General features: G+C 36.9%; 1 protein-coding gene across 1 annotated transcript in view; it reads right to left on the bottom strand.

The window, feature by feature from the left end:
- Window positions 1–263: 263 nt before the first annotated feature.
- The window catches only part of MCHR2 (melanin concentrating hormone receptor 2), a 37,733-nt gene continuing 24,824 nt past the window's right edge, over window positions 264–13,172 (bottom strand). Inside the window, exon 5 of the mRNA XM_004044449.5 lies at window positions 264–3,062. Within this exon, the coding sequence (XP_004044497.1) occupies window positions 2,747–3,062 (316 nt within the window). The 3' untranslated portion in view covers window positions 264–2,746. The remainder of the gene's footprint in view (window positions 3,063–13,172) is intronic.

Below are 13,172 nucleotides of genomic sequence, written 5' to 3' on the forward strand. Positions count from 1 at the left end.
TGGCTCACTTTTCTCATCTTTAACACTTGACAGTCTCTAAAGTATGTTTCAGATTCAAGGTTCCGTGACCCTGTGACATTATAACCCACAAAAAGCAGTAATTTCTGAGATATAATACAAGAATCTAGGTTTCTGACAATTTGGTATGATAATGAGTGCCTTCAAACTACTGGCCATATTTAAGATACATTTTACTAATTCAGAAACATTTGCTCTTTGTTGAGGAGAAGCTATTTCTATTAAGAGAATATAAAATCCCTTATAGAAAAATCTTAAAAGTAGAAGCTACAAACCTGAGGTAAATTAATACATAAGCAATTTTTACTCATTCATTTTTATTAATTGATGATCAAAGTTTAAATGAGGCACCTAGAATTGAATAAGAATAGAATAAGGATATGATTATTATTTGACTGAGTGACAAATACCCAAGTATCATTATTAACTTCATTTGAAAGTAAACATGTATACATATCATGGCCAAACATAGAAAACACACAAAGAATCTCTATCAAATCACCTCTGTAAATCTGCATATAAATATGCTTATGCATAGAAACGCTATATAAAGGGACAAAAATAAATTTATTAGTCACCCTTTTTATTTTCTACTTTGATTAAATGCTAAATAAAGCTCCTTACAACTCTTAGTAAATATAATTTAAAATAATTCACTGGCCAATTATTTGAGGACTATTGGGACTGCTACTAGAAAAAGGTCTGTGGTTTAAAGCTAAGTCTTTAAAATCATAATATTTTTCTGTATTAAAAAAAACAATGAAAGTAAGCAATTGCTCTTCAATTATCACATAAGAAGATGTTTCTGACCCATTGTGCTGGGTCTTCAGAAGTTAATATTATTCACTGAGCCCGGACTGTTGCATCTTAGAAAAGTGAGAATGAAGACCCCTGAAACTGTGGCCATGACACAGCTTCTTATGGACGCTTTATAGGAGCATCCAGCTGCATATGTAGGTCTCTAGACCTCAGCTACGGAAACAAAATGTTTCAGATGCTACCTGTCTCAGTGTGTAATTCTCATGTGGTTTACAGAACCATTCATCCAGATATGCATTTAGATACTATCCAGTTCTGAAATGGTGCCTAAAAATTCTAGAGTAAAATAAATAGGGTTAAAAATCACGTCTGGGTTGATTCAAATACAAGTTTATCCAAACACAATTGAAATATAAAAATGGAGATCAGATATAAAAATGGTTAACTCTTTTTCTAGAAAGGGCTGGTTGAAAATTGGTTTCAGATGTTTACGGAGAAAACAAATTTAATGTATTTAGATGAAGAAGGTGGGTTTACAGACTTTATCCACAAGCAAAAATAACAATATTTGTCTTAGTGTAGAACCCAGGCATTAAATGCATTGTTTCCTTTCCTAACTATATATAAGTCTAAAGAGGAAAAGATAGATATAATGAATACCTATGAAAATTTAAGGGCTAATTACTTTTTTGTACCTTAGAACAAACATGTATACTGTAACCAAAAGGGAATGTTTCTTGTTTTTTTTTTTTTTTTTTGTTTGTTTTTTTTTTTTGAGATGACGTCTCACTCTGTTGCCCAAGCTGGAGTGCAGTGGCGTGATCTCGGCTCACTGTAACCTCCACCTCCTGGGTTCAAGCAATTCTCCTGCCTCAGCCTCCTGAGTAGCTGGGACTACAGGCATGCGCCACCATGCTCGGCTAATCTTTTTGTATTTTTAGTAGACAGGGTCTCACTATGTTGGCCAGACTGGTCTTGAACTTCTGACCCTGTGATCCACCTGCCTCCACCTCCCAAAGTGCTGGGATTACAGGCGTGAGCCACTGCACCCGGCCAGGAATGTTTCTTAATTATGCTCAAAGTCCAGAAGTAAAGTATTATTATTAAAGTGCAGATGCCAGTTTCTACAGTTAGCAGGTGTGAGAACAAAGGTAATCCAAAATGATGCTTAAAACATCAACTCATTTCTATCAGACTTTAGTTCTCCTCTTGTAGGGCTACAGGAGAAAGCAAAAGAAACTCCAAGTTACTGGTTTCTCCAGCATGATAAGTAAAGGTTGTCAAGGTCGTGCAGTAGAAAAGAAACAGGCAGAGCTGAATGTTAGCTCAGCTCTTAGATAGCTGTTGCAGCATTAGGCCTATCATTTCTCCTTTCTGAGCCTTAGTAAACAAAGGTAATAATACTTATTTCACAGGTTTGTTACATGTAATCTTACACATTGCATGTGTGCAATAAATGGTAACTTATTCTAAAAGGTGGGGCTTAGTTGTTGAGGGTATTAGTATTGGACCATATAAACCTGACATTTTTTATAGATAAAAAATAGCCAAATTTCAGACTTCACTCTAAGGTGATACCCTCCTAGGAACCTTGAGGAAACTGTTACAGTGAGGCCACAGTGTGGAGGGCAAGGTCAGGTTCCTTGGTGAGTTTTGAGTCAATGGTCATGGATGGCCATTTTCATTAGTGACTAGTTTATAATATGCTGAAATAATATACACCATCATGAAGCCTGGGTATCTCAGACTATCCCATTCCCTACCCACAATATAGATCAACATTTTACATCTTGCTAAAGTTAGCATATTAAGCTCATTGTATTTGCATGGTTACACTTCTCTTCCATGCTGGTAAGAGTCACAAGTACACAAGAAGAATGGGCATAAACATATCGGTACACCTGCCCTTTCTAATAATACCAGTAAGATAGACAATCATGTCTAGACTCATGGTGATCCATGTACTTTCCTAAAAGTGTGATTTCAGAGTGTTTCCCATATTGTTGATTTCCTTCTCAGTCACTCTTCTTTGGATTTGAGGCAGACGTTTCTGGAAATTTCCACTCAGCAGGATGTAGAGAAAAGGGTTAATGCTGCTGCTGGCATAGCTGAGACAGATGGAGAGGTAATAACCCACATAGAAGGCCAGTGTGGGCTGTTCCATCTGTAGGTTCACCAGTTGTATCACATGATAAGGTGCAGCACTCAGGATAAAGACTACCACCAGCACCAGCACCATCTTTGTCAACTTCATCACTCTCTGTTTTGGTACACTGGGATTGCAGCTGCAGAGGAAACATTCAGATAGACAGGGTATAAACAACCATAGAAATTATGGGGCAATGTGTTCCTAGAACCTTTTGGACAGTTCATAATGGCTTTGCAGTGAAATATGAAGCTTATTATTATATTCCTACTTACTCGGTGCATTGTGATATATTCTTTTTTATTCTTGTTGAAAACTTTCCAAAGTTTCCAAAGCTGGAACTTTTTTTGTTGTTAATTTTTTTAATTTTTTTGTGGGTACATAGTAGGTGTATATATTTATGGGGTAAATGAGATGTTTTGATACAGGCATGCAATGTGTAATAATCACATCATGAAGAATTGGGTATCCATCCCTTGAAGCATTTATACTTTGTATTACGAACAATCCAATTATACCCTTTTAGTTATTTTTAAAAGTACAATTATTATTGACTATAGTCACCTTGTTGTGCTATCAAATGCTAGGCCTTATTCATTCTTTTGAACTATTTTTTAATACCCATTAACCATCCTCACCTCACCCTCAGGCCCCTACTACCCTTTCCAGCCTCTGGTAACCATCTTTCTACTCTCTATGTCCATGAGTAAAATTGTTTTGATTTTTAGATCCCACAAATGTGTGAGAACATGTGATGTTTGTCTTTCTGTGCCTGGTTTATTTCACTTAACATAATGACTTTTGGTTCCATCCATGTTCTTGCAAATGACAGTATCTCATTCTGTTTTATGGCTGAATAGTACTCCATTGTGTACACATATCACATTATTTTTATCTATTGATCTGTTGATGGACACTTAGGTTGATTCTAAATCTTGGCAATTTATATAGCCAAGCTTTTCAACTTGATGCGATCCCATTTGTCCATTTTTTTTTTTTTTTTTTGAGACGGAGTCTTGCTCTGTCGCCCAGACTGGAGTGCAGTGGCGCGATCTCGGCTCACTGCCAGCTCCGCCTCCTGGGTTCACGCCATTCTCCTGCCTCAGCCTCCTGAGTAGCTGGGACTACAGGCACCCGCTACCACGCCCAGCTAATTTTTTGTATTTTTAGTAAGAGACAGGGTTTCACCGTGTTAGCCAGGATGGTCTTGATCTCCTAACCTCACGATCCGCCCGCCTCGGCCTCCCAAAGTGCTCGGATTATAGGCGTGAGCCACCGCGCCCGGACCCATTTGTCCATTTTTTGCTTTGGTTGCCTGTGCCTGTGGAGTAAGAAATTTTGCCCAGACCAATGTCCTGGAGATTTTCTCCAATATTTTCTGGTAGAAGTTTCATAGTTTGAAGTCTTAGATTTAAGTCTTTAATCCACTTTGATTTGATTTTTGTATATAATGAGAAATGGGGCTCTAGTTTCATTCTTCTGCATATGGACATCCAATTTTACCAGCATCATTTATTGAAGACGCTGTCTTTTCCCCAGTGTATATGTTCTTGGCACCTTTGTTAAAAATGAATTCATTGTAGGTGTGTGAATTTGTTTCTGGGTTTTCTATTTTGTTTCATTGGTCTATGTCTCTGTTATTATGCCAGTACCAGGCTGTTTTGGTTACCATAGATCTGTAGTATTATTTGAAGTAAGGTAATGTGATTCCTCTAGTTTTATTCTTTTTGCTCAGGATATATTTGGCTATTATGGGTCTTTTGTGGTTCCATATAAATTTTAAGTTTTTTTTTTCTATTTCTGTGAAGAATGTCATTGGTATTTTGATAGACATTGCTTTGAATCTGTAGATTGCTTTGGGTAGTATGAACATTTTAACAATACTGATTTTTCCAAACAATGAATGTGGAATATCTTTCCATTTTTTGGTGTCCTCTTCAATTTCTTTCATCAGTGTTTTATAGTTTTCATTATAGAGATCTTTCACTTCTTTGTTAAGTTTTTAGGTATTTAATTTTATTTGTGGCTATTATCAATGGGCTTACTTTTTTATTTCTTTTTCAGATTGTTGACTGTTGGCATATGGAAATGCTACTGATTTTTGTATGTTGATTTTGTATCCTGAAACTTTACCGAATTTGTTTATCAGTTCTAATAGTTTTTTTTGTGTGTGGAGTCTTTAGAGTTTTCCAAATATAAAATCATGTCATCTGTAAACAAGGATAATTTGGCTTATTCCTTTCCAATTCGGATGTCCTTTCTTTCTTTCTTTTGTCTGATTGCTCTAGCTAGGACCTCAGTACTATGCTGAATAACAGTGGTGAAAGTGGGCATCCTTGTCATGTTCCAAATCTTAGAGGGAAGTCTTTTAGTTTTTTCCCCATTCAGTATGATGCTAGCTGGGGGTCTGTCATATATGGCTTTTATTATGTTGAGGTATGTTCCTCCTATAACTAGTTTTTTTAAGGTTTTTTTCATAAAGAGATGTTGAATCTTATCAGATGCTTTTTCAGCATTTGATATTTCTATTTATTATATTGAATTTAAATGATGATATGTTAATCATTTAAATGATCATTCCATTGATATGATGTATTACATTGATTAATTTACATATGTTGAATCATCCTGGCACCCCTGGGATAAATCCCACTTGGTCATGATGAACGAGATTTCTAACATATTATTGAATTTGGTTTGCTAATATTTTGTTGTGAATTTTTGCATGAATATTCATCAGAGAGATTTGCCTGTAGTTTTATTTTGTTGTGTCTTTGTCTGATTTTGGTATCACAGTAATACTGCTGTTGTAGAATGAGTTTGGAATTAGTCCCTGCTCTTCCATATTTCAGAATAATTTGAGTAGAATTTGTATTAGCTCTTTAAATGTTTAGCAGGATTCAATGAAGCCATTGGGTCCTGGGTTTTTGTTTCTTGGGAGACTTTTAATTATGGCTTTGATCTTGTTACTTGTTAGTGGTATGTTCAGATTTTGGATTTCTTCCTGGTTCAATCTTGGTACGTTATATATGTATAGGAATTTGTCCATTTCTTCTAGATTTTCCAATTTAATGGCATACAGTTGCTCATGGTAGCCACTAATGATCCTTTGAATTTCTGCAGTATCAGTTGTAAGGTCTACTTTTCCATTTCCGAATTTATTTATTTAGATCTTCTGTCTTTTTCTCAGTTAGTCTGGCTAAAAGTTTGTCAATTTTGTTTAACTTTAAAAAAAATCAGATTTTTGTTTCACTGATCTCTTCTATTGTTTTCTTCATTTTAATTACATTCATTTCTCCTGTGATCTTTATTGTTTCTTTTCTTCTACTAATTTTGGTTTTGGTTTGCTCTTGCTTTTCTAGTTCTTTAAGGTACATTATTAGACTGTTTATTTGACATTTTTCATCTTTTTTGATGTAGGCACTTACAGCTATAAACTTCCCATTTAGTACTGGTTTTGCTGTATCCCATAGGTTTTGGTATGTTGTGTTTCCATTATCATTTGTTTCAAGAAATTTTTCAACTTCCTTAATTTCTTCATTGACCCACTGGTCATTCAGGAGCATATTTTGTAATTTCCATGTGTTTGTATAGTTTCCAAAATTCCTCTTGTTATTGATTTACAGTTTTATTCTATTGTGGTCAGAGAAGATGTTTGGTATTATTTCAATTATTTGAATTTTTAAAGACTTGTTTTGTGACCTAACATATGTTCTATCCTTGAGAATGATCCATGTGCTAAGGAAAATAATGTAGATTCTGCTGCTATTGGATGAGATGTCCTGTAAATATATATTAGGTCCATTTGGTCTACAGTGCACATTAAGTCCAATGTTTCTTTGTCAATTTTCTGGCTGGAAGATTTGTTCAATGCTGAAAGTAAGTTATTGAAGTTTCCAGCTAATATTATATTGGGGACTATCTCTCTCTTTAATTCTAATAATATTTGCTTTATATATCTGGATACTCCAGTGTTGGGTGAATATATATTTTAAATTGTTATATCCTCTTGCTAAATTGACCCCTTTTTATCATTATATGGTGATCTTCTTTGTCTCTTGTTATAGTTTTCTAATTGAAATCTATTTTGTCTGATATGACTACTCCTGCTTTTTTTGGTTTCCATTGGTATGGTATATGTTTTTCCATTCCTTTTTTTTCAGTCTATGTGTGTCTTTATAGTTGAAGTGTGTTTCTTGAAGGCAATAGATCAACAGGTCTTGTTTTTTCATTCAGTCAGCCAGTCTTTGTCTTTTGAAGAGTTTAGTCCATTTATATTCAATGTTATTATTGATAAGCAAGGACTTACTCCTGCCATTTTAAAATTTGTTTTCTGGTTTTGTGTTCTCTTCCTTCTTTCTTTCCTTCCTGTCTTCCTTTAGTGAAGGTGATTTTCTCTGGTAATAGGATTTAGTTTATTGCTTTTTATTTTTTGTTTATCCATTGTATGTTTTCTGATTTGAGGTTTCCATAAGTCTTACAAATACTATCTTATAAGGCTTTATTTTAACCTGATAACAACTTAACACTGTTTGCATAAACAAACAAGCAAAAAGAAAACTAGTAAAAACTCTACACCTTAACTTTGTCCCCCCAATTTTTAACTTTTTGTTGTTTCAATGTATATCTTATTGTATTATCTATGTCTTGAAAAGTTGTTGTAGTTATTATTGTTGTTTTTTTGTTATTTTATTTTATTTTTTATTTTTATTTTATTATTATACTTTAAGTTTTAGGGTACATGTGCACAATGTGCAGGTTAGTTACATATGTATACATGTGACATGCTGGTGTGCTGCACCCATTAACTCGTCATTTAGCATTAGGTATATCTCCTAATGCTATCCCTTCCCCCTCCCCCCACCCCACAACAGTCCACAGAGTGTGATGTTCCCCTTCCAGTGTCCATGTGTTCTCATTGTTCAATTCCCACCTATGAGTGAGAATATTTGGTGTTTGGTTTTTTGTCCTTGTGATAGTTTACTGAGAATGATGATTTCCAATTTCATCCATGTCCCTATAAAGGACATGAACTCATCATTTTTTATGGCTGCATAGTATTCCATGGTGTATATGTGCCACATTTTCTTAATCCAGTCTATCATTGTTGGACATTTGGGTTGGTTCCAAGTCTTTGCTATTGTGAATAGTGCCACAATAAACATATGTGTGCATGTGTCTTTATAGCAGCATGATTTATAGTCCTTTGGGTATATACCCAGTAATGGGATGGCTGGGTCAAATAGTATTTCTAGTTCTAGATCCCTGAGGAATCGCCACACTGTCTTCCACAATGGTTGAACTAGTTTACAGTCCCACCAACAGTGTAAAAGTGTTCCTATTTCTCCACATCCTCTCCAGCACCTGTTGTTTCCTGACTTTTTAATGATTGCCATTCTAACTGGTGTGAGATGGTATCTCATTGTGGTTTTGATTTGCATTTCTCTGATGGCCAGTGATGGTGAGCATTTTTCCATGTGTTTTTTGGCTGCATAAATGTCTTCTTTTGAGAAGTGTCTGTTCATGTCCTTCACCCACTTTTTGATGGGGTTGTTTGTTTTTTTCTTGTAAATTTGTTTGAGTTCATTGTAGATTCTGGATATCAGCCCTTTGTCAGATGAGTAGGTTGCAAAACTTTTCTCCCATTTTGTAGGTTGCCTGTTCACTCTGATGGTAGTTTCTTTTGCTGTGCAGAAGCTCTTTAGTTTAATTAGATCCCATTTGTCAATTTTGGCTTTTGTTGCCTTTGTTTTTGGTGTTTTAGACATGAAGTCCTTGCCCATGCCTATGTCCTGAATGGTATTGCCTAGGTTTTCTTCTTGGGTTTTTATGGTTTTAGGTCTAACGTTAAGTCTTTAATCCATCTTGAATTAATTTTTGTATAAGGTGTAAGGAAGGGATCCAGTTTCAGCTTTCTACATATGGCTAGCCAGTTTTCCCAGCACCATTTATTAAATAGGGAATCCTTTCCCCGTTGCTTGTTTTCTCAGGTTTGTCAAAGATCAGATAGTTGTAGATATGCGGCATTACTTCTGAGGGCTTGGTTCTGTTCCATTGATCTATATCTCTGTTTTGGTACCAGTACCATGCTGTTTTGGTTACTGTAGCCTTGTATAGTTTGAAGTCAGGTAGCGTGATGCCTCCAGCTTTGTTCTCTTGGCTTAGGATTGACTTGACAATGTGGGCTCTTTTTTGGTTCCATATGAACTTTAAAATAGCTTTTTCCAATTCTGTGAAGAAAGTCATTGGTAGCTTGATGGGGATGGCATTGAATCTATAAATTACCTTGGGCAGTATGGCCATTTTCATGATATTCATTCTTCCTACCCATGAGCATGGAATGTTCTTCCATTTCTTTGTATCCTCTTTTATTTCATTGAGCAGTGGTTTGTAGCTCTCCTTGAAGAGGTCCTTCACGTCCCTTGTAAGTTGGATTCCTAGGTATTGTATTCTCTTTGAAGCAATTGTGAATGGGAGTTCACTCATGATTTGGCTCTCTGTTTGTCTGTTATTGGTGTATAAGAATGCTTGTGATTTTTTTACATTGATTTTGTATCCTGAGACTTTGCTGAAGTTGCTTATCAGCTTAAGGAGATTTTGGGCTGAGACAATGGGGTTTTCTAGATATACAAACATGTCATCTGCAAATAGGGACAATTTGACTTCCTCTTTTCCTAACTGAATACCATTTATTTCCTTCTCCTGCCTCATTGCCCTGGCCAGAACTTCCAACACTATGTTGAATAGGAGTGGTGAGAGAGGGCATCCCTGTCTTGTGCCAGTTTTCAAAGGGAATGCTTCCAGTTTTTGCCCATTCAGTATGATATTGGCTGTGGGTTTGTCATAGATAGCTCTTATTATTTTGAGATACGTCCCATCAATACCTAATTTATTGAGAGTTTTTAGCATGAAGGGTTGTTGAATTTTGTCAAAGGCCTTTTCTGCATCTATTGAGATAATCATGTGGTTTTTGTCTTTGGTTCTGTTTATATGCTGGATTACCTTCATTGATTTGCGTATATTGAACCAGCCTTGCATCCCAGGGATGAAGCCCACTTGATCATGGTGGATAAGTTTTTGATGTGCTGCTGGATTCAGTTTGCCAGTATTTTACTGAGGATTTTTGCATCAATGTTCATCAAGGATATTGGTCTAAAATTCTCTTTTTTGGTTTTGTCTCTGCCCGGCTTTGGTATCAGGATGATGCTGGCCTCATAAAATGAGTTAGGGAGGATTCCCTCTTTTTCTGTTGATTGGAATATGTTCAGAAGGAATGGTACCAGTCCCTCCTTGTACCTCTGGTAGAATTCGGCTGTGAATCCATCTGGTCCTGGACTCTTTTTGGTTGGTAAGCTATCGATTATTGCCACAATTTCAGCTCCTGTTATTGGTCTATTCAGAGATTCAACTTCTTCCTGGTTTAGTCTTGGGAGGGTGTAAGTGTCGAGGAATTTATCCATTTCTTCTAGATTTTTGAGTTTATTTGCGTAGAGGTGTTTGTAGTATTCTCTGATGGTAGTTTGTATTTCTGTGGGATCAGTGATGATATCCCCTTTATCATTTTTTATTGCCTCTATTTGATTCTTCTCTCTTTTCTTCTTTATTAGTCTTGCTAGCGGTCTATCAATTTTGTTGATCCTTTCAAAACACCAGCTCCTGGATTCATTAATTCTTTGAAGGGTTTTTTGTGTCTCTATTTCCTTCAGTTCTGCTCTGATTTTAGTTACTTCTTGCTTTCTGCTAGCTTTTGAATGTGTTTGCTCTTGGTTTTCGGTTTTCTACTTCTTTTAATTGTGATGTTAGGGTGTCAATTTTGGATCTTTCCTGCTTTCTCTTGTGGGCATTTAGTGCTATAAATTTCCCTCTACACACTGCTTTGAATGTGTCCCAGAGATTCTGGTATGTTGTATCTTTGTTCTCTTTGGTTTCAAAGAACATCTTTATTTCTGCCTTCATTTCATTATGTACCCAGTAGTCATTCAGGAGCAGGTTGTTCAGTTTCCATGTAGTTGAGCAGTTTTGAGTGAGTTTCTTAATCCTGAGTTCTAGTTTGATTGCACTGTTGTCTGAGAGACAGTTTGTTATAATTTCTGATCTTTTACATTTGCTGAGGAGAGCTTTACTTCCAACTGTGCGGTCAATTTTGGAATAGGTGTGGTGTGGTGCTGAAAAAAATGTATATTCTATTGATTTGGGGTGGAGAGTTCTGTAGATGTCTATTAGGTCTGCTTGGTGCAGAGCTGAGTTCAATTCCTGGGTATCCTTGTTAACTTTCTGTCTCATTGATCTGTCTAATGTTGACAGTGGGGTGTTAAAGTCTCCCATTATTATTGTGTGGGAGTCTAAGTCTCTTTGTAGGTCACTCAGGACTTGCTTTATGAATCTGGGTGCTCCTGTATTGGGTGCATATATATTTAGGATAGTTAGCTCTTCTTGTTGAATTGATCCCTTTACCATCATGTAATGGCCTTCTTTGTCTGTTCTGATCTTTGTTGGTTTAAAGTCTGTTTTATCAGAGACTAGGATTGCAACCCCTACCTTTTTTTGTTTTCTATTTGCTTGGTAGATCTTCCTCCATCCCTTCATTTTGAGCCTATGTGTGTCTCTGGACATGAGATGGGTGTCCTGAATACAGCACACTGATGGGTCTTGACTCTTTATCCAATTTGCCAGTCTGTGTCTTTTAATTGGAGCATTTAGTCCATTTACATTTAAAGTTAATATTGTTATGTGTGAATTTGATCCTGTCATTATGATGTTAGCTGGTTATTTTGCTCATTAGTTGGTGCAGTTTATTCCTAGCCTTGATGGTCTTTACAATTTGGCATGATTTTGCAGTGGCCGGTACCGGTTGTTCCTTTCTATGTTTAGTGCTTCCTTCAGGAGCTCTTTTAGGGCAGGCCTGGTGGTGATAAAATCTCTTAGCATTTGCTTGTCTGTAAAGGATTTTATTTCTCCTGCACTTATGAAGCTTAGTTTGGCTGGATATGAAATTCTGGTTTGAAAATTCTTTTCTTTAAGTATGTTGAATATTGGCCCCTACTCTCTCCTGGCTTGTAGAGTTTCTGCCGAGAGATCCGCTGTTAGTCTGATGGGCTTCCCTTTGTGGGTAACCCGACCTTTCTCTCTGGCTGCCCTTAACATTTTTTCCTTCATTTCAACTTTGGTGAATCTGACAATTATGTGTCTTGGAGTTGCTCTTCTCGAGGAGTATCTTTGTGGCATTCTCTGTATTTCCTGAATCTGAATGTTGGCCTGCCTCGCTAGATTGGGGAAGTTCTCCTGGATAATATCCTGCAGTGTTTTCCAACTTGGTTCCATTCTCCCTGTCACTTTCAGGTACACCAATCAGATGTAGATTTGGTCTTTTCACATAGTCCCATATTTCTTGGAGGCTTTGTTCATTTCTTTTTATTCTTTTTTCTCTAAATTTCCCTTTTCACTTCATTTCATTCATTTCATCTTCTGTCACTGATACCCTTTCTTCCAGTCGATCGCCATCGGCTCCTGAGGCTTCTGCATTCTTCACGTAGTTTTTGAGCCTTGGATCTCAGCTCCATCAGCTCCTTTAAGCACTTCTTTGTATTGGTTATTCTAGTTATACATTCGTCTAAATTTTTTTTCAAAGTTTTTAACTTCTTTGCCTTTGGTTTGAATTTCCTCCTGTAGCTCAGAGTAGTTTGATCATTTGAAGCCTTCTTCTCTCAACTCGTCAAAGTCATTCTCCTTCCAGCTTTGTTCCATTGCTGGTGAGGAGCTGTGTTCCTTTGGTGGAGGAAAGGCGCTCTGCTTTTTAGAGTTTCCAGTTTTTCTGCTCTGTTTTTTCCCCATCTTTGTTGTTTTATCTACTTTTGGTCTTTGATGATGGTGATGTATGGATGGGTTTTTGGTGTGGATGTCCTTTCTGTTTGTTAGTTTTCCTTCTAACAGACAGGACCCTCAGCTGCAGGTCTGTTGGAGTTTGCTAGAGGTCTACTCCAGACGCTGTTTGCATGGGTACCAGCAGCGGTGGCTGCAGAACACCGGATTTTTGTGAACCACGAATGCTGTTGTCTGATTGTTCCCCTGGAAGTTTTGTCTCAGAGGAGTACCTGGCCGTGTGAGGTGTCAGTCTGACCCTACTGGGGGGTGCCTCCCAGTTAGGTTGCTCGGGGGTCAGGGGTCAGGGACCCATTTGAGGAGCCAGTCTGCCCGTTCTCAGATCTCCAGCTGCATGCTGGCAGAACCACTGCTGTCTTCAAAGCTGTCA

This window comes from Gorilla gorilla, chromosome 5, assembly GCF_029281585.2.
Source record: "Gorilla gorilla gorilla isolate KB3781 chromosome 5, NHGRI_mGorGor1-v2.1_pri, whole genome shotgun sequence".
NCBI lineage: Eukaryota > Metazoa > Chordata > Mammalia > Primates > Hominidae > Gorilla > Gorilla gorilla.